Source organism: Natator depressus, chromosome 1 (assembly GCF_965152275.1).
Source record: "Natator depressus isolate rNatDep1 chromosome 1, rNatDep2.hap1, whole genome shotgun sequence".
NCBI lineage: Eukaryota > Metazoa > Chordata > Testudines > Cheloniidae > Natator > Natator depressus.
Genome location: NC_134234.1, coordinates 323883770 through 323909808, shown reverse-complemented (window position 1 = coordinate 323909808; position 26039 = coordinate 323883770). Strand labels below are relative to the sequence as shown.

The following is a 26039-nucleotide window of genomic DNA, read 5'->3' as shown; positions in this document are numbered from 1 at the left end:
TCAGTTACAGTGGGCTTGGTGTATATTCATGGTCCACGTGATAGACAACTCTAAGTGAATGGAATACTACAGGATGGGACTAGTGTTATAAAATAGACTGGGGAAAATATGATGGGCTGCCTTACTCTGCGGTAGAGTAGTGGTGGAATAGGAGTGGGAGTGGCATTCATGTTTATTTAAATTTGATTTTTGTGGGAGGATTTAAGCAACTAGCAGTTTGTTTCATAGAATCATAGAAGATTAAGGTTGGAAGAGATCTCAGGAGGTCATCTAGCCCAACGCCCTGCTCAAAGCAGGACCAACACCAACTAAATCATCCCAGTCAGGGCTTTGTCAATCCAGGCCTTAAAAACATCTAAGGATGGAAAGTCCACCACCTCCCTAGGTAACCCATTCCAGTGCTTCACCACCCTCCTAGTGAAATAGTGTTTCCTAATATCCAACCTAGACCTCCCGCATTGCTCCTTGTTCTGTCATCTGCCACTACTGAGAACAGCTGAGCTCCATCATCTTTGGAACCCCCCTTCAGGTAGTTGAAGGCTACTATCAATTCCCCCTTAACTCTTCTCTTCTCTAGACTAAACAAGCCCAGTTCCCTCAGCCTCTCCTTTTAAGTCATGTGCCCCAGCCTCCTGATCATTTTCGTTGCCCTCTGCTTGACTCTCCAATTTGTCCACATCCTTTCTGTAGTGGTGGGGGGGCCCAAAACTGTATACAATACTGCAGATGTGGCCTCACCAGTGCCAAATAGAGGGGAATAATCACTTCCCTCAATCTGCTGGCAATGCTCCTACCAATGCAGCCCAATATACCGTTAGCCTTCCTGGCAACAAGAGCACACTGCTGACTCATATCCAGCTACTCATCTATTGTAATCCTCAGGTCCTTTTCTGCAGACTTGCTGCTTAGCCAGTTGGTCCCCAGCCAGTAGTGGGTACATGGGATTCTTCCGTCCTAAGTGCAGGACTCTGCACTTGTCCTTGTTGAACCTCATCAGATTTCTTTTGGCCCAATCTTCCAATTTGTCTAGGTCACTCTGGACACTATCCCTACCCTCCAGCATATCTACCACTGCTCCCATCTTAGTGTCATCTGTGAACTTGCTGAGGGTGCAATCCATCCCATCATCCAGGTCATTAATAAAGATGTTGAACAAAACTGGCCCCAGGACCAACCTCTGGGGCACTCTGCTTGATACCAGCTGCCAACTAGAGATGGAGCCATCGATCACTACCCGTTGAGCCTGACAATCTAGCCAGCTTTCTATCCACCTTATAGTCCATTCATCCAATCCATATTTTTTTAACTTGCTGGCAAGAATACTGTGGGAGTTGGTATCAAAATCTTTGCTAAAGTCAAGATATATCACGTCCACTACTTTCCCCATATCCACAGAGCCAGTTATCTCATCATGGAAGACAATCGGGTTGGTCAGGCATGACTTGCCCTTGGTGAATCCATGTTGACTGTTCCTGATCACCTTCCTCTCCACCGAGTGCTTCAAAATGCTTTCCTTGAGGACCTGCTCCATGATTTTTCTAGGGGCTGAGGTGAGGCTGTAGTTCCCCGGGTTCTCCTTCTTCTCTTTTTTAAAGATGGGCACTATATTTGCCTCTTTCCAATTGTCCGGGACCTCCCCTGATCGCCACGAGTTTTCAAGGCCTCTGGGTAGGGCTTTACTTGTTCATGTATATAGGGTTAGGGAATCACGAGTTTTCAAAGATAATGGCCAACGGCTTTGCAATCACATCAGCTAATTCCCTCAGCACCCTCGCATGCATTAGATCTGGACCCATGGACTTGTGCATGTCCAGCTTTTCTAAATAGTCCTTAACCTGTTCTTTCACCACTGAGGGCTGCTTACTTCCTCCCCATACTGTGTTGCTCAGCAGTGTGGGAGCTGACCTTGGCTGTGAAGACCGAGGCAAAAAAAGCTTTGCGTACTTCAGCTTTTTCCACATCATCTGTCACTAGGTTGCCTCCCCCATTCAGTAAGGGTTCCACACTTTCCCTGACCTTTTTCTTGTTGCTAACATACCTGTAGAAACCCTTCTTGTTACCATTCACATCCCTTGCTAGCTACAACTCCAATTGTGCTTTGGCCTTCCTGATTACACCCCTGCATGCTCGAGCAATATCTTTATACTCCTCCTATCTGTCCAGGTTTCCACTTCTTGTAAGCTTCCTTTTTGTGTTTAAGCTCACCGAAGATTTCACTGTTAAGCCAAACTGGTTTCATTACTTGAGGTCTCAACTTCAGTGGCTACAATCCTATGTGTAACCCACAGTTAAGTGAAAAGGCGGAGTGGCATCGCATGTTACTGGAGATTTTGCAAGCCAGGAAAGGGATTTGGCTCTTAGGAGAGAGATTCTTTCATTTATCCATTCCCTGTTGTTAGAGAGGTGACAGGCATGAGGTAAGAAGATCACCAACAGAAAGATACAGGCCAGATATCAGGGTGAAATCCTGGCCCATTATAGTCAGCAGAAAAACTCCAATTCATCTAAGGTTAAATGCTGGCCCCACTATTTATTGCCTATCCCTCCGGCCTAATTTTCTTCTAGGAGCCCAGTGCAACAATGGACAGTGATCCTAATCTGCAGGTTTATTATGCTGTTTAGTGTGCATCACCCTCCCTGACTTCGTCACTGATGAATTGCCTGACTTTGCTTGTATTACCAACGTCTGGCTGTATATAGTGACACAGTGTCTTGTAATAAATCCATCAATGTAGCAGACTTTGCTTGTTGTAATAGCTGATGTTTAAGAGTAAGACTATTATTAACATGCATTGCTTATTATGGAATAGTTACAATGATAAATGAATCATGAGACCTTCATGTTATGCAATTTACTGTACTGAAATCTTTGTTATATGAATTATTATTCATGCTTTCTGAATATGAATAAATTTACCAAATTAATTTTACATTATGCTAAAAGAAGTTCAGCCACATTGACTAACAGCGTAGAAAATTTCAAATTCAAAAGTTAAAACTGGTTTTGAGGTTCACAAAAGATCAGAAACAATCAAAGCACTACTATTTGGCCATTGCTAATTAAAAAGAAGTGAATGCCTCCCCCCCACACAGAAAAAAACCCAAAAAGCAAAAGGAATTTGGAATCTCCCAGATGGAGAATTTATACACCAAATTTTAGCTCAGACAATTTTGATATACCAAAATGAAGCTTACCAAACAACTGGATACATTATAGAACTATTAAAACAACCAAAACATAGAAATTCAAATTACACAGGCACTAGTATAAAAGCAAAACATTAAACTGGTCATATAGCACAGACAGCTGAAATGGTACACAGAAAAAATTCAATTTATTCATTGCACTGCAAGGTAGACAACTACTTCCTATTCTAAGAAGAAAATATGAAAACCACATAGTTCAACAGGAACTAAGAATGCGCTCTGTAACAGGAACTGAATCTGTAGTGTTCGGATGAGTTGTATTTTAGCTTTTAAAGGGTGAAATTCACTGTACTGCATAGGGCTTGTGTGAGGCCCTACATACCAACCTGAATCCTATTTAAGCTCTTTTAAGAAGATTTTTCTGTTTTGAGAAGAAATATTTTTCGTTCCAGTGGCAATCTCCATTTTAAGAACAGGGAATCTCATTCAAGTTAATGACTCTTTCAAAGAGAAACAACTTTTAAAATAGTAAGATAGGAATTGCAGTGCGGAATCAAAGGTGAATCTAATGGAGTATGTTGTACCTAACAGCAGATTGTACCCTCTGCTTCAAGAGAAGCTGCAAGAAATCCCATACTGGACAATTATGGAATAACCTAACAGTGTTTGGCTTACACTTTGAAGCTCAATTTGTTTATAATCCTATCTAAAGTAACTGAGAATGTTCCCACTGGGTAAAATTCACTCCTATGCAGAGGGTCAGCACAAGGCCTAGACATCATTTAAGCCCTCAAATAAGGTGAAAATAGGTGAAAACTGATATAAAGACACTATTTAGAGTCTCAGCAACGTTCTTATCTTCCTTAAGTGTGCCCTTTAAACCTTATTAGTTCAGGTTTCTACTTGTAAGGGGACTGTTGCCCCCTTACTAACATTCAGTGAGGGTGTTTTAGTTGCTAGCTCCCAGTACTAAGAAGGGGCAAGGGTCGATGGGGAATCAGGACCCTGAGACTGACAGCCCCCAGGAAAAATGGGGAGAGGCCAATGCTTCATGTCAGCCTGAATGACAGGACGAGCAGGTTAATCAGGGAGTCAGGAGGCCAGGGAGGTCCCGTCCTCTGTGTGAGCTGGATTTGCCTGGGCCAGACAGAGTGGGGCCGAGCTAAGGAGAAAGCTGGGGCCCAAGCTAAGCTGGGGAGCAGAGCTGCAGCCCCAAAGCCAGAGGCACAGCCCAGAGACAGCAGACTTGCCATGGGAAGAAAGCTGCAGCAACCAGAGCCAGAGGGGCCAGAAAAGCATCCCACGAAACAGGTCAGTGCTGGGAGCAGAGTCACAGAAGCAGCCTGCAGAGCAGACCTGTCCTGGGAGCAGAGCTGTAGCAACCAGAGGCAGAGGGGCCAAAGAAGCAGCCCAGGGAGCTGGAGGCAGAGCAGCAGCAGTGCAGAGACAGAGTGGTGGAGCTGGGGCTGGAGCAGTCTGGAGCTGGGTGCGGTGAGCAGCTAGAGAGAGCGAGGGCAGCTCTGGGCAGCGGGCCCAGCACAGGGAGAGGCCTCAGCCAAGAGGCTCTGCAGGCCAGGCTTGGATCGTAACCCCGTCAGGGCGGGGGCAACACTGAGAAGAGGGGTCCTACCACTTAGAGCCTGAGAGCGTGTGGCCACCACCAGAGCAAGTGTCCAACCCACAGCATCCCTACAGCACAGCCAGGGCCTGAGAAGAAGGCCTGGGACATACAAGGAACAGACTGTACTGCCCTGACATTCCAGAGACACTGCTTGTGATGTTCCCTGCCACAGAGCAGCTTGATGTGTTTCCTTTAACCTTTCTCATTTTCCCTTATTCTTTTTAAAATTAATTTCAATTAAATAACTTGCATTTGCTTTAAAATGTATGTAATGGTCAGTGGGTCAGAGAAGTGCCCAGTGCAGAGAGAGTACCCCGGAGTGGGGACACCCTAGCCCCTATCCTAGGTGACCACAGCAGGGTTGGGGGTCGAGCCCCCCAGGAATCCTGGGCCCAGCCTTGTTGGGGTTACGAGGACTCTTCCAGACAGGAGAGTGGAAGGGGAGTCCTCAAGGGCAGGGAGGCCACTGGGTAAAGGAAGTGGGAGCCAGAGGAGTCAGATCCTTTCGCTAGCCCACTTCACTGGGGTAGTGCAGAAGCCAGGAAAGTTCCCCACAATAGCGGGACTATTCCCCCGCTTACATACTTCTGATAAACCAAACTAATTTCTTATTTTGTGTTTTTCATATCTTTGGCTATTTGCTCTACATATTTGCTCTCAGCTCTTTTAATTTTTACCTTACATTTCACCCACTGTAGCTTATGCTCTTCCATTGCCATCACTATGTTTAGATTTCTGAAAGATACTTGTTTAGGTCAAAATTACCTCTTAAATCTTGCCATTTAACCATATTAGGTTTTTTTTCTTGCCTTCCTGCTTTCTTTTTTAAGTCCAATTACTGTAAAACGGGTCTTGAATAATGTATATGACATTGTGCAGCGCCTCTGCCCTGGGGGATTTTTATTTTAAGCATGTAATGTTTTGGCTAATGAAACAATTCAGAAAAGGAATTATGGCCATGGCTAATCTCTATAATCAAGTATTCACAATGAAACAAGAACTGATATACTGAAAATCTGCAAGTATTGTACCTTATCACAGTCTCATGCAGAGCGGTGTACTTCGCCTTCAGCGCAGCAACTCTGGTGCCTGGGAGCTTTCCAGCAGAAAATAACTAGAAAAGGGGAATAGACAGTTATTAAATCCACGAGACATTAACATTTTTATGTATACTTAGACTTTTATAATTAGTGTTGGCAGACTTTTCTTCAGTTCTTGGTAACATATAAAATAAATATATACACATGAAAGATGCTGGTTTATTTAATAATTTGTAGTATACATAAAAGAGCATAAAGAACACATCGCAATTACAGAGTTGATTAGACCTCTGTTCCCATTCTGCTGTCTCTGAGTGTACCCCCTAAGGTGTTAGGTCTGCTGCCCTTACCTGTCTGGAGGTGGAAGTACACAATTCTCCCTCTCTTAGACCATGACCTGGGAATGCCACTCTGTACCTGCCCACTACTTATTACTGTGCAGGTCTGACTGGACCTGTTTCAGGAGCCTGTCACTAATGCTATACAGTGCCAAACAGCCTTCTTAAAACAAGTAGTTTTTTTTTAGCAAATGGAGCAAAGTGTTACAGAAAGGGATTTAAAACAAGCAGCCTACACACATATCTAGACTCATCTAACCTTACACTTTGCTACGAGTTAAGTTAGATGGGCTTCCCTCTTGAGTTACAGGAACAGAACATACCCATTTACATTCTTCTAGTAAGCCCAAGAGGTCTTAGCCTTCCAGAAAGTGTTTCTCTTAGACACTTTCCCCCCTCTCAGAGAAACTCCCTTTTTTCAAAGCCCTACCCCCTGTATGAGCCTCAGGCCAGTTACTATATATCTCAATGGCTTTTGTTAGAGAGTCTAGGGGTGGAATCTTCGTTTTGCCTGAGTATGTCTACACTACGGAGACTATACTGGCATAGCTGCATCTCTGTAGCAATGCTGGCATAAACCCATAGTGTAGACACAACCTAAACAGACGGAAGGGGTTTTTCCATTGATGTAGGAATACCATCTCCCCAAGCAATGGTAGCTAAGTCGAGGGAAGTATTCTTCCATCAACCTAGCTGTCTACACAGGGTGTTAGGTTGGCATAACTACATCACTCAGGGGTTGTAGTTTTTTTTATACCTCTGATTGACAGCTGTGTCAACCTAAATTTTAAGTACAGACAAGACCTCAGCCTGTTTTTTAAATATTAAAGCAGGTTGTAAATTTAAAGTGCAAAAGCATTCTAGAATAGCTATTGCAGAGTAACTATACCACAATGCATCCGATGAACTGAGCTGTAGCTCACGAAAGCTTATGCTCAAATAAATTTGTTAGTCTCTAAGGTGCCACAAGTACTCCTTTTCTTTTTGCGAATACAGACTAACACGGCTGCTACTCTGAAACATACCGCAACAGTAATTCTAGTTAATTTCCTAGTGTAGAAAAGCCATGTTTTCACTGCAGCCAGGCTAGCCCTGCCTGGGTGGAGTGTCCCCACAGCAAAGCCTTACCCAAGCCAGACCTATGTAACTACATCCACAATAGGGCTGTACTACCCCTTGAGCTGAAATGGATTTCTGGTGGGCTATCCTGTGGGTCTTAACAGTGCATTAAATTGAGCAACTCCACAAATTCATTCACAGGTTGAAAACTCACTCACTCTCACCTAGAATGAAGCTGCTGTCTGTGGCCATGACATGAGAACAATACGTCATATAAATAACTTCCAAGTGGAGTTATTCATTATTAATGCAGGCAGTCCTGCAGGTGAAAGCAAACAGCATTTGGCAACAAGAACTTTTAATGAGAAAGTTATTAAGGAATTCAGTCTACAAACCACAAAGTGATTCATAGCACACCCAGCTGACTTCTTTGCCTCTCCATTTCCTATTTCTTTCCTGCCTAGTAAACATAAAAATCTCATGTTGGGTACATTTATCTAAATTATGTTTTTTATTGATACTACCCCACAGCTTTAGCAGGAGACAGGTGTCAGCTTCTGGCAAACTGCCAGCACAGGAGGATTTCTTGGATGGTGTCACAGATCCTAGCAAGTGCTCCCTCATGGCCACTCACTAGGACTGCCGTGAAGGGAATCCATGCTGTGTCCCTTGCTCCCCCGGCTATTTTAAGCCTACAGAGCATGAATGCAGTCCAGCCACTGCCCCAATCTCAGGATCCCTAGGCACACTCTTGGAAGTACAGACCTGCAGCCTAACACTCCCTCCTGAGAATTGGAGCCCTATACAGCTGCCTAGCCCCTCTGTGCACAATGGTGAGCTTTAGAATGCCCTTGGACTTAAACATACCCTCTCCTGGAACTTTACCCCAAAGGTGTGAAACTTTTTGTTACAGTCTAACTCTCAGGGGCACACAGTAGTTAACACACAAACTTTGCAGAGTCTAACACATTTATGTTCTTTACTTAATCATACAAACAACAAACATTGCACACATTTCCCTTTCTAGCTCAGCCTTCCCTTAGGTGTCATTAGGAACCACAGGCAGGCTGTCCCATTCCTGAGGCTGTTCCATGACCGGTGGTCTCTCCCTTTTACCTAGCTTCTGTTGCTTTCTTCTGCCCCACGTGTCCTCTTCCTGCCTGGCTCCCCCTATTCCTGTGAATTCCCTTATTTAAACTCCTCCTGGTCTGCTGGCTGCCTTTGTTCTGCTCCTGGTAAGTTTTCATTGCTTCTGTCTCCCCCTCTCCTTTCAGAAGAGTAAGCTAAACTGGATTTCCAAGGTTTGAGCTCACCCACTGTTGCCAGTTGTTTGAACCTGAATAGTATAATTGAATCCTAAGCACCACTAGCCCCTTGTATTTGTCTGCTGTGAACCTGCTACAGGACCTGGTAGATCTTCATACATATAGGCACTCAGGATACAGCTGCTTTTCATAAACCAACTGCACAATATTAACCAAAATTCATAAATTGTATAAACATAGCCCCAGTTTGTCACAGATGAGATCTCTGTTCAAATGCTGTGGAAGTGCATCAGAAATGGAGCAGGCAAACGGGGTTAAAATGCACAGCAGAAGAAGGGAGGAGTTCCACAAGAAAGTACTGCCCAGGTAGAATTGTGGGATGGGACTGGAGGACTAACAGCATCTGGGATTGAGTAGTCTGCATTTTCACTGCAAAGTAGGCAGTTTGCCTGTCTGGGCTGAAGCAAATTCCAATCTCAAGCCCATATCCTCAGCCATGCTAGCTAGCCTAGACTTAAAGCATCCTCAAATCCATGTTAAAAGTTCTTCTGTGTGGATGGAAGGAGGATTTTATGATGCCAGAGCACCCGCTTGCAATAGGGCATGATGCTGCAGACAATCTTCATCTCCAGCCCTTCCTGCAGTCCATCTGCGCCTGTTCATACTTCAGCTGAAAGCATCTAAGTCAGATCCCTTTCAGGGCAACAGAAGCTCAAACTAACACTGCAAAGTCTCTCAACAATCAGTCCTTCCTTTGGGCTCTGTCTTCAATCTCCTTTCTCAGCCATTCAAGAGTCATCTACCACAGACGAGCATAGATATTGTAATTAGCGTTTGGGGAGAGGGAATCATAAAAACGGTGCGTGAAACTGAGAGTTCTGAACTTCTTAGCCAATGTATGTATGACCAAGAAATACAAGGTAGGCCAAATTAAGCTCTGTGACACCTATATAAATCCAGAGTAATTCTACTGAAGCCAACAGACATTGTGGCCTCAGTGTCCACTCTTGCACCATATATATATTTGCACCTGTGCAAACTGTGTGTAAAATGCTACCATTTTGACTTGTTAGAGCTTTACAGGCACTGTGCACAAGTGTTAATGACTATACAAGGTGTAAAACAACAGGAAAAAATCTCAGACATGTAAGTTAATGAGAGTTTTGCTTGAGTAAAGACTGCAGAATTAGGCCCTTAGACATCTATCCGAACAATATGCATTGCAACACTTTGCAGCAAGGCTGCAATAGTTACTGGCATGCCATTTTTTAATTAAGTGAAAACGTGTCACAGGCTATCTAGGTTTTGTAAAGTTTACCCAAAATGTTGCTGTGTGCCCTCCTCGGAGAGTATGCCTTGCAATGCTGCAGCCCCTCTCTCATTTTGTATAAACAGTTTCCATTCCACTACACTCTCAGGCTCAATGTATTCTGAAATCAGTAAAGTGAGTAACATTAACAACATCTTCTTTTTTGTTAGTCTCTAAGGTGCCACAAGTACTCCTTTTCTTAGTACAATTATACTGACTTAAAATTATTGGTGTGAGATAAGAATCAGGCCCATTAAACATTTTAATAAAAGAAGACACATACGAATCAGCATCTTCCATTTATTGGGTTTCTGGACCCCAGATCCCTCGGGAAGAGTCATAAATACATGACATCTCTAAACTGTAGCTTTTGCATTTGGATCTCAGATTTAGCTTATATATATATATATATATATATATATATATATATATATATATATTACACCCTTTTAACCAGACTTATAAAATATTTATAAATCTTTATTCCTGAAATATAGCGTTAGATTTCTTTTTTTAAATACTGCAAGCTAAATTGGAATAACAATTTACAAATATTTGCATTTCACCTCTGTTTCTAAAAGTTTGTGAAAGATGAATCACACTGAAGTCATATTTTCCTATGAGATGCTGTAGAATTTTGTTTAGCTTCAGCTTTGTCTTCATTGTCAAATAAAGGTGTGTTTTAATGTGAGATTATTAATGTGAGTTAGTTATCTCACTGTTAAATTCTAGTGGAGTCAAGGCACTGTAGCTTCACAGCTAGGTGATATGAACCACAGACAGGGGTAGTGTTGACCTCACCTATCTATCTAGTGGTAAAAATTACAGTACCTTGTCTCCAATAGGATTTTACAGTGAGATAGCTAATGTGCATTAGTCATTCCATTGTCAAATATATATATATATATATTTGTTTATTTGCAGGGAAGACATAGCCGTTATTTCCACTACTCTGCATCTGGGACCAAATTCTGATGGCTTTATTCCATCTTTCTTGAGTAAGAAATGAGGCCTGGGTCTACAAAGAGACATAGGTGTTGTGATACTAAACACTGCGGCACCTAAAATTTAGGTTCCTAGAAAATCACAAGAACATCACTGCAATCCACAAAGCTTGAGTTAAGTCCCTATACAATGAATGGGGAGAGATAGGCACCTCAGAATGTGATTCTAAAAGCCAGCATGCTAGGTGGGGAGCCATGGAAGATAGCCAATGCAAGATGCTGATTAGAGGGGTGTGTCCTAAACCCAACCACTCTTATAGAGACCTAAGTCTGGGGTCTAGGTCTGGAGTGCTGGGAGTCACCTATATCTGCTAGCAATACAGAACAGGAACCCCTCTCCTGGAGTCAGGCAGCTTAGGCACCTAAGTCGTTTCTTGTAAGAATGAGTGAGGTGCCTTCCTCACTCCACACAAAATGGCTGAAAGAGAAGGTGGTGGTGTTGCTGCTGCCATCCACCTTAAAATTTTAGCACAGTGGCTAGCACACTCACCCAGGATGTGGGAGACCCAGTTTCAATTGCCCGCTCTGCCTCAGGTGCAGAAAGGATTTGAACAGGGGTCTCTCACCTCTCAAGAGCACAGAGCAATGGGATAGTCTGACGTAGGGCTCCCTCACTCCCCTGTCTAAACTGTTCCCCTGTAGATAAATAATTAAAGAGTCACTGGAGCTTGGGGACTGTATCCTGCATCTCCTAGGTGGATGCCATAACCACTGGACTATAGAGTCAGTCTCACACATGTACTCTCTCTCTGGCCCAATGACTCTTTATTATTTAATCAACATTGGAACAACTTCTACAGGAGGGATTAAGAGAGCTCCACATCAGAACAACCCATAGCTCAGTGGTTACTGCCCACCTCCTGAGAGGTGGGAGATCCCCCCCATGCAAACCCTTTCTCCCCCAGAGCAGTGGGGTCCTTAAAGCGCTGCCACGGCAGCGCTTCAGCATCACTGCCCCTTTTGGCTCCCCAGAGCCGCCGGGGGGGGGGCAAAAGGGGCAGCTTCCCTGGGGCCTGCTGATTTAAAAGGGTCCGGGGCCCCTGGCCGCCATTACTGCAGCAGCGGCCAGAGCCTCGGACCCCTTAAATCACTTCAGGAGCCCCGGGTGGCCTAGGCCAGGCAGTGCTGAAGGGCTGGCTGGGGGAGGCTGACCCCCCCAACCCCGCCCCTTCTGCCCAAGGCCCCACCCTTTCTGTCTGAGGCCCCGCCCCTTAAAGGGGTGTGGAGCCAGGCCCCTGTACCAGTAAGACTTAAGTTACTTTCACCCCTGCCCACATGAGTGCTGTAACTACTGGGCTAAAAGTTATAAGGTGGATGGCAGCAGCCCCACCACTGTTTTGAATGGGACCCAGTCTGGTAGGCAGCCTTCAAGCATGCTGACCAGCTTGGGCCCCATATGTGAGTTAGGTGGACAAATACCTATCTTCCCCTGGCTCATGGATTCCTCTTGGGCTTAGGTTAGAGATTGGCTTCCTGGTGCCTAGAGGGAGGCAACAGTGTGCATGCTCAGAAGAATAAACTTAGGTGCAGATGGAACTTTTACCCTGAAAATTTAGTCAGAGTGACCTACAAGGTTTGGCAGTTTTGTGGATTGCAGTGGAGCCTAAAACTGGAACTTTGGCACCTAAGTAGCTCTGTGGGTCTGAGCCTGAGAGCCACATTCTGATCTTGATAACACCTGTAACGTCCGTCACACTAGATATGTACAGTACTATAATATTGTCATGCTCTAGAAATGCATTACAAATGCTGCACAACACAAGACAGTTACACAAAGTCCCACTGAAATGGGTCAGAGTGGATACAATTTAGGTAAAATTATTTTAAAACATTAAAAATGGGAGATTACTATAGATAATTCTGATCTAATCAAGAAATGGTTCAATCAAGAATTAATTAGCACTCAGAGATAAAACTTGGGAATATACAATATTAAACAAAATACAGAACTCTTGGAAAGGTATTCAGAGTGTCACCGCTAAAGAAGAGCTCTGTGTAGCTCAAAAGCTTGTCTCTTTCACAAACAGAAGTTGGTCCAATAAAAGATATTACCTCGCCCAACTTGTCTCGCTAATTACACAATACTGTTTATTTTCTGGACTGAAATGTGTTCTAGCCCCATTGTAAGGCAAATGCAGTATCCATCAGGGAATTGCACTGTGCAATAATATTTTTAGAAAGATCATACTATGCTTAAGCTATTGTAAGAGCTGTAGCAACAATTTGCAATGTAGCTCGTTATCTCTGTGTTTCTGAACCCTAGATTCACTTCATAAATTATAATATCACTTGACAGAAATTAGAAGCCAGACTGCTAAATGTATTTGCCTAAAGATACAGATAAATGCTTTTTTGAAAATCCCACCAGGCACCTAAATACTTTTTTAAACTTTTGTCCCAAAGGCCAGAATCTCAGACATACTAGGACTCCTTTGCATTGGTCTGGCCCTCTGAGGATTCCCTTTTTGTAAAGGGAAATTTCTGGAGATCACAGAGCTGGCATTGCAGCTCTACTCCTCCTTCCTGGCCCCGAGAGCAGGTAGTATGTCCAAGGAAAAGAACATGTGGATGCAGTGTTCCTATGATCCCCAGAAACTGTAATGGCCCTGTGGCAATGGGTAGTCTGACCAGGTAGTAATTTGTAATTCCTAACAATGGTAATGTGGACACTTAATGTAGGAAATGAAAACTTGTTTCTAAGTTGCTTTACATTTGGTAAGAATTCCAGTGTATAAACAAAACATGTATGGCTAAATCCTGGCACTACATCAGGAAGCCAGCACAGTTTGGGTAGCAGTGAGGGTAATGGAAGTTGTAGCTGCTCGGAACTTTAATGTAGGAGTCTAGATACATATCCAGAAGACTGTTTTGGCATCCAGGTTTGAAAATATTGGCCTTCATTATATCAGTATGTTTTGAAAAATAAAGAAAAATAAAATGAATAAAGATACAACACTCTAGTTCACATATATTTAAAAGTTCTAAAACAAGGGTGGGAGCTGGTTTAAACAATTTTTCATTAGGTTTCTCAGACTTGCTATTGTCACGTTCCTGTAAAATGGATGCCTCCAAGATGAGGCTATCTGACTGAGCAAGTGGCAGTTTCCTTCTAATTATTCTAGCAATCTAGTATAATTAAAGGTAGAATCTGGAATCAATTTAGGTCACTTCATTGTATTGGGAGTAGATGATGTCAGGTCTGGAGTTTGGAATATAGGCAGGTCACCTCTTAAATTCCTGGGCCTTTCAAAACCTTTAAGTTTCAAATGTACTAATATATATCTTGCTTCTCTTCCTTTTGGTATATACACAACACTTTTCTTTGATTCCCATACGCATTAAACAACAAGACTCTCTCCCATAATTTTAAAAAAATTACCCCAAAAGCGGGGCAAAATAAAATAAACTGTACTTATCCAAATCAAGAATTCTTAGAAAATTGGATTAAAGATTTGGCTGCTAGTGCTGGTTGCTTGGGAGTTTCTTCTCTTTGCTTTCTATATTCCTACACTTCCATAAATGTAACTACATAATAGAAGTATGTATCTTATTACTGTATTTACTTGTATTTTCACTTTCCTATTATATTTATTCTTACCCTCTTATTTTACCTACTTTTTTATTTAATTCTTATTTTTAACTGATTATTAACTTGTAGCTACTTTTGTATGTAACTTTCTCATTTTGTTACATTTTTACATTATCTCACTTTCTCTCAGAAGTCTTGCTCTTATACGAGAGAAGAAAAAGGTAGGGCCCAAATTCTGCCTCTTTACTCTCATTGAGTACTCTTACTCTGTGAGAAGTCCTATGAAATAATTGGGCCGAATCACCCCACCCTGTTGTAAGACACATGGAGGAGGGGATTTGGGGAAAAGATATATCTGCAACAATTCTCTTGCTGAGATTCCTCCACAATTTTCCATTGGGAGAGGATGGGTTTTCCATGCGCCCCATGCAGAAACTATGAAAATTAAGGAATCTGTAGGAAATACAGAGCCATAGGGAAAAAGACTTGTGCTTCCACAGATGCTCTGGACCCCAGCAAACAATCTCCTCCCAGTGCTGGTGCTAGCCCATTAGGGGCCCTAAGCAGGAATAATTAATGGGGGCCCCCTTGAGCTGTTTGGGGCCCTAAGCAATTGCTTAATCTGCTTATGCTTAGCGTCAGCTCTGTTCCTCCCATCCCTGGCACTACAACTTCATTGATGTGATGCAACCAATAACTCTCTCTGCCACAGCTGTCCCTAGGAGCTATGGAAGGAGACTCCATGGAAGAAAGAATATAACCCTAAGATATATTATCTTTTCCAGGTAAGCTTCACAGGGCTGGAGGGAGACACTGTCCATCCTCCCAGCCTGCGAATTCCTGCCTTCAGCTCAACCAATCTCTGTCCCCTCCTCTACTGTGGACCAAGGACCCATGGAGTTTCTTCCATGGGGTTGGGGGAGAAGAGGGAGAAAAACTGTGACATGGAAGTGGCAGACCCTGGGATGGGGACAGCTGCATGCAGATCTCAGTGGGTGATGAACCCACCCAACAGAATTACTTACAGAGTGAAGAATTATTTCATGTGAGCAAAAGTGGCAGAATCTGGCTCTCACTGCATCAGAAGTTAACAGACCCTAACATTTCCTCCAAAAGTTGTATAAAGTTTTCACATCTTCTGTTTTATTGGAAAGAAATTCACTCCTGTGTAGATGGCCAGCACAAGGCATAAAATCATAAGCAGGGGCAGATGTAGCCTCATAATTCAATGGATGCACTATATTAAACTGCTGAGAGGGCACCGACCACCTGCAGCAGCATCCTCCATCCTCCACCTGGCACCGGAATCCTAATGCTAGCCTAGTGTGGTGGGGAGACCCCAGGGTGGAGGAGGGGTTAGAAACGGAGTCCACCCCACTCTCACCCTGCAGTGGCGACTCCTGTTCTGTGGGGCTGGGCCCTACTCCCTGCTCCTGCCATTGTGACCTGGCATCTGGGGCTACAGCGCCAAGCAGGTTTGGCAGAGGGGCAGCTCTGGGGGGGCGTGGACAGGAGTAAGGGGAGGCGCAAGGTAAAAAGTTTGGGGACCACTTCTCTAAGATAAAATATTTTGGGGCCTTCCCCCCCACAACACAATAATTAATAGGGGCCCTCTTGAGCAGCTTAATCCTTCACAATAGGGCTTCTGTGACTCAATTATGGTATAATTGACAAGTCTAAGGACTTTGACTTACTCAGTTTCAAGCTTCAGTATTTTTGACTAGCTTCCTCGTATTTTTTTTTAATTTCTTCTTTATGAACTACCCAACCAGTATGGGCCTCTAGAAACCCTTAATTCAGCCCATCTTCAATCCCATTAGCATCAAGTACCTTGAATACAGAGGGTCTAATCATCCTGTGTCATGTGCACCAGCATCCTGCATGCATGTGAAGCAAAAGATTGAAGTTAAATATAGTATCCGACATAGACAATGATAACAGATATTAACCATGATCATTATAAAAATGAAATACATGAGGGCTTCCAAGGGAAGGCTTGAATTGAACATTATAAAAATGCCAATGTTCCAGCAAAATAGTGCAGCTAACACATTTCTACTTATTTAGGAAATTATTATAAAATATTTGACATAAATTCTGCAACCTCAACAGAAATAATCACAGTTTCTATCTTTCATTTCTATGCTGCATTTCCTGTAATCATTTATATTTTTAATAACTAACATTTTGAGCATTCTTTTAGTTATTTTAAAACATAGAATGATAGTCATAATTTTAAATTGAAGTTAACCTTGTTTATTCTTTCATTTCAAACACCTAAAAAGTCACTTCCAACTACAGTCCTTTGTCTCAATATAGGGCACAAGGGCAAAATCCCAAATTATTAACATTTTACAATTTTTCTGTGCTTGGGATTTCAATATAACATTATTTGAGTAGTAAGTAACTCCCCTTATCAATCAGCTGCATAAAGTTTAGAATCTATTTTCTGTGTTCTTTCTTGCTTCTGATGGGTTTGTCTTGCTCCAGGGACTCATTGTTTCGATGTATGAACACAAACCCAGAAGAACAAGGATGGCTGACAAGTTTTGTATATCCTTCTAAGCAGAATGTTAATATTCTTCAAAATACAAAACTCCTCAAAAGCGCAGGCACAAAAACAATTGTCATTATTGCACCTGCCTCAGGGAATCCTGCTATGGCTGAAAAAATATTTGACATTCAGTATCAGTCATCTGGGTGCAACAGGAAATGTTAAGTTTAAGTCGGGCAGATGAGCTTGTGGAACCGTAGACCATCCCCTAATATTCAATGATAGGTGAAGAGACGGTTTAGTCTTATGGGTTTAATCAAAGAAGCAAGTTTTGCTCCTTTAAAGGAAACTCATTTTTAGCTCAAGATTCTTACCTCATTGATGGTTATGATGACAATTGATGTTTAGGCAAGAATCAAGCCAGAAACCTAAGCAAGTTATGAGGAAACCTGCTTCAGCTAAATATCATCGAAGTTGAGGATTTTAAGAGAACTGATAGAATTGTATAGCTCATGTTCTTTTTTGGCTCTGTGTTTTGAGGTCAGTAATGTCCTTTAAATGGTGTTGAAAGAGTTTTAAACGATTTTACTCTAAATGAGAACCTGAAAGAACAGACAATTATGGCAATATATAAGTGAAAAGAGGAAAAAGGAAATTTCCTGTATTAACCTTGGGCCAAATCCCGAGGTCCTTATTCAGGTCCATATTGTGCCAGTGATGTTTCAGTAGTGCTCCCTATTGATTTCAATAGGGACTTCTTTTTAAAATTTGATGATATGATCTGGTCCTTAGTTTTTACTCAGTCTTTATTCAGACGACCTCCCACTGAACAGCCAAACTCTGTTCATGTTATTCAAATTAATAGTTCTATTGAACTCAATTGGAATTAACATGGTAGTCAAAAGGAGGAGGATTTGGTTAAGGAAATAAAGGTCTGATTTTCAGAACTGCTGAGCACTCACAACTCCCAATGAAGACTTGTCACATATGAATTCAATGCAAGTTGCAAAGAGCAGGAAGTTGCAAACAGATATTGTAATACACTGCCAGAACCCTTAAGCTAAGTCCCAAATCTGGCTGAGATAACATGGAGGCCTAATACATTTTATTACACAAGTATCCCATATGCTGTTGAAATTAAGGTATTCAGAATAAAGCAGACTTTTTGTCCAAAAGAGAACTTCAAGGTTTAACCAACGTTTAATATCTACTTTTTACGATATACGGGCCAAATCCTGAGATCCTTATTTACTTAGTCCTTACTCAGGCAAACTCCTATGGCAGTCTATACAAACTATACATTGGCTTGGATACCATCTAGCCAATTTGATTTTTTCTTCTTCTTTTGTTAAGTATCTGGTATATACATTATAGGATGGCAAGATTTTTTTTAACATTTCGTTAGCTTTAACAATATAAATATATTATAAATTAATTAATGGTCATCTGCTCTGAGCCTGCTGTGGACCTATTACTGGGCTAAATGAGGTAGCAGATATGTATTTTAAAGGGACTGTTAAAGAAAACCAGAAGGCAGATGAACAAATGAAAGGTAAAGATGCTATAAAAATACCCATCTTTATAGTTACAAGTGAGGAAACAGAAGTGATATTTCTTATCCTGCAAAAGGCCATTGTAATATAGAAATGCAGGAACATATCCTGAGCTGCAGGAGAGATTAAACAGCTCACCCACAAAGAAGAAAAAGGATAACAGTACATTTTAAACCTGCGCAGGTATGTGCTGGCAAGGACACAGACAACTGTTATCTTCAAGAAATATAAACAGCAGTTACACAGCAGCATTATTGCCAATCCCAAGCATTTATATGTTATGGATCAGGCTGCCTCAAAATCACGAAAATGATTTTAAAAAATCATGATTTTGAAAACAGAATATATTTTGAGTTGCCTTCTCGTTTCTGAGCCTTCAGGGTGCACTTGAGTCACATTTTCAAGCATTTCTCCAAAACCATGAGGGCTAGAAACTTACTTTTTTTAAAAAATGAAAGCTGAAATTCTCCCCCCAATCACATGCCTCCAGGAGCTGCAGTTTAAAAGAAACACACCAGCCAATGTGAGATCCAAGATAAAATCATGAGCGCTGACAACACCGTGGCAGTGAACAACCAGCTCAAAATATTTTTTTAAACTAAAATGTAGAAAAAAATATTTAGAGAAAATTTTTTTGAGGGGGTGGGGGAAAAAGAGCAACAGAGGAAGGAGCATTGGAACTTTTTTCAGAAATACCTCCTACATCCTTTTCATCTTAGTCATGAATTAAAAGGCAAGTTAAAAATCTTTTAATTCATAAACAAAGTCACATTATCAAGGTTAAAAGAAGGTTTTCTTGAATAGCTGATGCTGTTTTCTAGTGAACATGAGATTATTAACTCATATGATCGCAGCCACCACTCCCAGGAGGAAATGTAGGGTAGTGGTGGTTGGTGACTGTCTTCTGAGGCGGGTGGAGGCACTCATCTGTTGGCCTGACATGGCATCCTGGGAGGTATGCTGCCTGCCAGGGGCCTGTATCCAAAATGTTACAGAGGGATTGTCAAGGATCATCCGGCCATCTGACTATTACCCCACGCTACTCATCCATGTTGGCACTAATGATACTGCAAGGTATGACCCTGAGTAGATCAGAAGTGACTACAGGGATCTGGGAGTAAGGAGCTGGGGACGCAGGTGTGTTCTCCTCGATCATTCTGGGCAAGGATGGGGCCCAGGCAGAGACAGATGCATCCTGGAAGTGAATGCTTGTCTGCAAGCATATTGTATTACACAACTGGAATATTGGTATAGAAGGGTACGGTTTGCTCAGGAAGGATAGACAGGGAAAAAAGGAAGCAGGCATTGCCTTACATATCAAAAATGTGTATACTTGGACTGAAGTTGAAAAGGAAATCAGAGACAGACTTGTTGAATGTCTCTGGGTAAGTATAAAAGGGGTGAAAAAAACCCAGGGTGATGCCATAGTAGGGGTCTACCACGGACCACCTAACCAGGAAAAAGTGGTGGATGAGGCTTTTTATAAACCACGAACAAAATCATCCAAAGCACAGGTCTTGATGGTGATGGGGGACTTCAACTACCCAGACATAGAATCATAGGACTGGAAGGGACCTCGAGAGGCCATCTAGTCCAGTTCCCTGCACTCATGGCAGGACTAAGTATTATCTAGACCATTCCTGACAGGTGTTTGTCTAGCCTGTTATTAAAAATCTCCAATGATGGAGATTCCACAGCCTCCCTAGACAATTCATTCCAGTGCTTAACCACCCTGACAGGAAGTTTTTCCTAATGTCCAACCTAAATCTCCCTTGCTGCAATTTAAGCCCATTGCTTCTTGTTCTATCCTCAGAGGTTAAGAAGAACAATACTTCTCCCTCCTCCTTGTAACAACCTTTTATGTCTTCTCTTTTTCAGACTAAACAAACCCATTTTTTTCAATCTTCCCTCATAGGTCATGTTTTCTAGACCTTAATAATTTTTGTTGCTCTTCTATGAGCTTTCTCCAATTTGTTCACACCTTACATGACATGTAGTGCCCAGAATTGGACACAATGCTCCAGTTGAGGCCTAATCAGTGCAGAGTTGAGTGAAAGAATTACTTCTTGTGTCTTGCTTACAATACTCCTGCTAATGCATCCCAGAATGATGATCACATTTTTTGCAACAGCGTTACACTGTTGACTCATATTTAGCTTGTGGTCCACTATGACCCTCAAATCCCTTTCCACAGTACTTCCTAGGCAGTCATTTCCCATTTTGTATGTGTGCAACTGATTGTTCCTTCCTTAATGGAGTACTTTGCACTTGACCTTATTGAATTTCATCCTATTTACTTCAGACCATTTCTCCAGTTTCTCCAGATCATTTTGAATTTTAATCCTATCCTCCAAAGCTCTTTCAACCCCTCCCAGCTTGGTATCATCTGCAAACGTTATAAGTGTACTCTCTATGCCATTATCTAAATCATTGATAAAGATATTGAACAGAACTGGACCCAGAACTGATCCCTGTGGGACCCCACTTGATATACCCTTCCAGCATGACTGTGAATCACTGATAACTACTCACTGGGAATGGTTTTCCAATCAGTTTTGCACCCACCTTATAGTAGCTCCATCTAGGTTGATTTTCCCTAGTTTGTTTATGAGAAGGTCATGCAAGACAGTATCAAAAGCTTTACTAAAGTCAAGATATACCATGTCTTCCGCTTCACCCCATCCACAAAGCTTGTTACCCTGTCAAAGAAAGCTATCAGGTTGGTTTGACACGATTTGTTCTTGACAAATCCATGCTGACTGTTACTTATCACCTTGTGGCACCTTAGAGACTAACCAATTTATTTGAGCATAAGCTTTCGTGAGCTCACTTCATCGGATGCATACTGTGGAAAGTGTAGAAGATCTTTTTATATACACACAAAGCATGAAAAAATACCTCCTCCCACCCCACTCTCCTGCTGGTAATAGCTTATCTAAAGTGACCACTCTCCTTACAATGTGTATGATAATCAAGGTGGGCCATTTCCAGCACAAATCCAGGGTTTAACAAGAACGTCTGGGGGGGGCGGGTAGGAAAAAACAAGGGGAAATAGGTTACCTTGCATAATGACTTAGCCACTCCCAGTCTCTATTCAAGCCTAAGTTAATTGTATCCAATTTGCAAATGAATTCCAATTCCACAGTTTCTCGCTGGAGTCTGGATGTGAAGTTTTTTTGTTGTAATATAGCAACTTTCATGTCTGTAATCGCGTGACCAGAGAGATTGAAGTGTTCTCCGACTGGTTTATGAATGTTATAATTCTTGACATCTGATTTGTGTCCATTTATTCTTTTACGTAGAGACTGTCCAGTTTGACCAATGTACATGGCAGAGGGGCATTGCTGGCACATGATGGCATATAGCACATTGATGGATGTGCAGGTGAACGAGCCTCTGATGGTGTGGCTGATGTTATTAGGCCCTGTGATGGTGTCCCCTGAATAGATATGTGGGCACAGTTGGCAACGGGCTTTGTTGCAAGGATAGGTTCCTGGGTTAGTGGTTCTGTTGTGTGGTATGTGGTTGCTGGTGAGTATTTGCTTCAGGTTGGGGGGCTGTCTGTAGGCAAGGACTGGCCTCTCCCAAGATTTGTGAGTGTGTTGGGTCATCCTTCAGGATAGGTTGTAGATCCTTAATAATGCGTTGGAGGGGTTTTAGTTGGGGGCTGAAGGTGACGGCTAGTGACGTTCTGTTATTTTCTTTGTTAGGCCTGTCCTGTAGTAGGTGACTTCTGGGAACTCTTCTGGCTCTATCAATCTGTTTCTTCACTTCCGCAGGTGGGTATTGTAGTTGTAAGAATGCTTGATAGAGATCTTGTAGGTGTTTGTCTCTATCTGAGGGGTTGGAGCAAATGCGGTTGTATCGTAGAGCTTGGCTGTAGACGATGGATCGTGTGGTGTGGTCAGGGTGAAAGCTGGAGGCATGTAGGTAGGAATAGTGGTCAGTAGGTTTCCGGTATAGGGTGGTGTTTATGTGACCATCATTTATTAGCACTGTAGTGTCCAGGAAGTGGATCTCTTGTGTAGACTGGTCCAGGCTGAGGTTGATGGTGGGATGGAAATTGTTGAAATCATGGTGGAATTCCTCAAGGGCTTCTTTTCCATGGGTCCAGATGATGAAGATGTCATCAATATAGCGCAAGTAGAGTAGGGGCGTTAGGGGACGAGAGCTGAGGAAGCGTTGTTCTAAGTCAGCCATAAAAATGTTGGCATACTGTGGGGCCATGCGGGTACCCATAGCAGTGCTGCTGATCTGAAGGTATACATTGTCCCCAAATGTAAAATAGTTATGGGTAAGGACAAAGTCACAAAGTTCAGCCACCAGGTTAGCCGTGACATTATCGGGGATAGTGTTCTTGACGGCTTGTAGTCCATCTTTGTGTGGAATGTTGGTGTAGAGGGCTTCTACATTCATAGTGGCCAGGATGGTGTTATCAGGAAGATCACTGATGGATTGTAGTTTCCTCAGGAAGTCAGTGGTGTCTCGAAGGTAGCTGGCAGTGCTGGTAGCGTAGGGCCTGAGGAGGAGTCTACATAGCCAGACAATCCTGCTGTCAGGGTGCCAATGCCTGAGATGATGGGGCACCCAGGATTTCCAGGTTTATGGATCTTGGGTAGTAGATAGAATATCCCAGGTCGGGGTTCCAGGGGTGTGTCTGTGCGGATTTGATCTTGTGCTTTTTCAGGGAGTTTCTTGATAAAATGCTGTAGTTTCTTTTGGTAACTCTCAGTGGGATCAGAGGGTAATGGCTTGTAGAAAGTGGTGTTGTAGAGCTGCCGAGCAGCCTCTTGTTCATATTCCGACCTATTCATGATGACAACAGCACCTCCTTTGTCAGCCTTTTTGATTATGATGTCAGAGTTGTTTCTGAGGCTGTGGATGGCATTGTGTTCCGCACGGCTGAGGTTATGGGGCAAGTGATGCTGCTTGAAGTCACCTACTACAGGACAGGCCTAACAAAGAAAATAACAGAACGCCACTAGTCGTCACCTTCAGCCCCCAACTAAAACCCCTCCAACGCATTATTAAGGATCTACAACCTATCCTGAAGGATGACCCAACACTCTCACAAATCTTGGGAGACGGGCCAGTCCTTGCCTACAGACAGCCCCCCAACCTGAAGCAAATACTCACCAGCAACCACATACCACACAACAGAACCACTAACCCAGGAACCTATCCTTGCAACAAAGCCCGTTGCCAACTGTGCCCACATATCTATTCAGGGGACACCATCACAGGGCCTAATAACATCAGCCACACCATCAGAGGCTCGTTCACCTGCACATCCACCAATGTGATATATGCCATCATGTGCCAGCAATGCCCCTCTGCCATGTACATTGGTCAAACTGGACAGTCTCTACGTAAAAGAATAAATGGACACAAATCAGATGTCAAGAATTATAACATTCATAAACCAGTCGGAGAACACTTCAATCTCTCTGGTCACGCGATTACAGACATGAAAGTTGCTATATTACAACAAAAAATCTTCACATCCAGACTCCAGCGAGAAACTGTGGAATTGGAATTCATTTGCAAGTTGGATACAATTAACTTAGGCTTGAATAGAGACTGGGAGTGGCTAAGTCATTATGCAAGGTAACCTATTTCCCCTTGTTTTTTCCTACCCCCCCCCCCAGACATTCTTGTTAAACCCTGGATTTGTGCTGGAAATGGCCCACCTTGATTATCATACACATTGTAAGGAGAGTGATCACTTTAGATAAGCTATTACCAGCAGGAGAGTGGGGTGGGAGGAGGTATTTTTTCATGCTTTGTGTGTATATAAAAAGATCTTCTACACTTTCCACAGTATGCATCCGATGAAGTGAGCTGTAGCTCACGAAAGCTTATGCTCAAATAAATTGGTTAGTCTCTAAGGTGCCACAAGTACTCCTTTTCTTTTTGCGAATACAGACTAACACGGCTGTTACTCTGAAACTTATCACCTTATTATCTTCCAGATGTTTGCAAATTGATTGCTTAATTATTTGCTCCATTATCTTTCCTGGTACAGAAGTTAAGCTGACTGGTCTGTAATTCCCGAGGTTGTCCTTATTTTCCTTTTTATAGATTGGCACTATATTTGCCCTTTTCCAGTCTTCTGGAATCTCTCCCATCTTCCATGACTTTTCAAAGATAATTGCTAATGGCTCAGATATATCCTCAGTCAGCTCCTTGAGTATTCTAGGATGCATTTCATCAGGCCCTGGTGACCTGAAGACATCTAATTTGTCTAAGTAATTTTTAACTTGTTCTTTTCCTATTTTAGCCTCTGATCCTACCTTATTTTCACTGGCATTCACTATGTTAAATGTCCAATCACCACCAACCTTCTTGGTGAAAACCAAAACAAAGAAATCATTAAGCACCTCTGCCATTTTCACAGTTTCCACATCTGTTGGGAAAATGACACATCAGGGCACAGACTATCCAACATGTTCTTGAAATGTATTGGAGACAATTTTTTATTTCAGAAGTTGAGTCCCCCCAAGTGCTGTAAGGCAGTGACTTTGGGAAGTTCAAGCAGAGGTGATTCCACCAAGTCCAGGAAAGAGGGGGTACTATTCATTCTCTCTGTGATGCAGGCGACCAAGTGCCAGCTCATGCCGAAGCCGCAGGTCAATTCACTTGTATATTAGTATAGATCAAAGTAATTGTTAAATGTGTAAGTGTAGTTGGTGTTTAAACTTCATGAAAACTAATGGGATGTTACATGCATTGTCTCCTGTTATAATGTAATAGCAAACATTTACATTGTGTATACCCCTGTAAATAAATAACCCATCAAGCAAGAAGGAAGCCAGTGGAACGCAAATGAAGAACTTTAACAGAAAAGTACTAACTTCAAAGCAAGTGGTCATTGTGTGTAATGATCAGAGGTCAAAGACTCAAGATGCATTCCTCACTCTCTGTCATCAAAGGAAAAGCCCTTGTGGGTAGTGACCTTGTCAGCTTGTTTTCTGTGAGAAGAAACTATAAGAATGTATTCAAGGAAAGATCCTGCATCTCTGGATTCTTTGGACTCTTACAGGGAAGTGAACTAGATGCAAAGCAGAGCTCTCCAGAGACAATCTGAGTACCCTGAAAAGACTTTTGGGAAACTTGGCAATTTATTACACCGTGGCCACCATTTGGATTCACCTGTACATATATTTTACCTGCTTTAACCTCTCAATAACTCTCATTCATTTTTCTTAGCTAATAAACATATAATTAGTTTACTATAGAATTGGCTGCCAAAATTGTCTTTGGTGTAAGATCATAGAATCACAGAACTGGAAGGGACCTCGAGAGGCCATCTAGTCCAGTCCCCTGCACTCAAGGCAGGACTGAGTATTATCTAGACCATCCCTGACAGGTGTTTGTCCAACCTGCTCTTAAAAATCTTCAATGATGGAGATTCCACAACCTACCTAGGCAATTTATTCCAGTGCTTAACCATTCTGACAGTTAGGAAGTTTTTCCTAATGTCCAACCTAAACTGCCTTTCCTGCAATTTAAGCCCATTGCTTCTTGCCCTATCTTCAGAGGTTAAGAAGAACAATTTTTCTCCCTCCTCCTTGTAACTACCTTTTATGTACTTGAAAACTGTTATGTCCCCTCACAGTCTTTTCTTCTCCATATCTGGAGTACCAATTGATCTGGGGTAAGTAACTGGTCTCTTGGAAC

At 42.5% G+C, this 26039-nt stretch overlaps 1 protein-coding gene across 2 annotated transcripts in view; it reads right to left on the bottom strand.

Moving 5' to 3' along the window:
• CCDC146 (coiled-coil domain containing 146) overlaps nt 1-26039 on the bottom strand; it is a 125035-nt gene that overhangs the window by 51497 nt on the left and 47499 nt on the right. For both annotated transcript variants that reach the window (XM_074942537.1, XM_074942535.1), the window contains exon 3: nt 5800-5882. In XM_074942537.1, coding sequence (XP_074798638.1) covers nt 5800-5882 — 83 coding nt within the window. The remainder of the gene's footprint in view (nt 1-5799; nt 5883-26039) is intronic.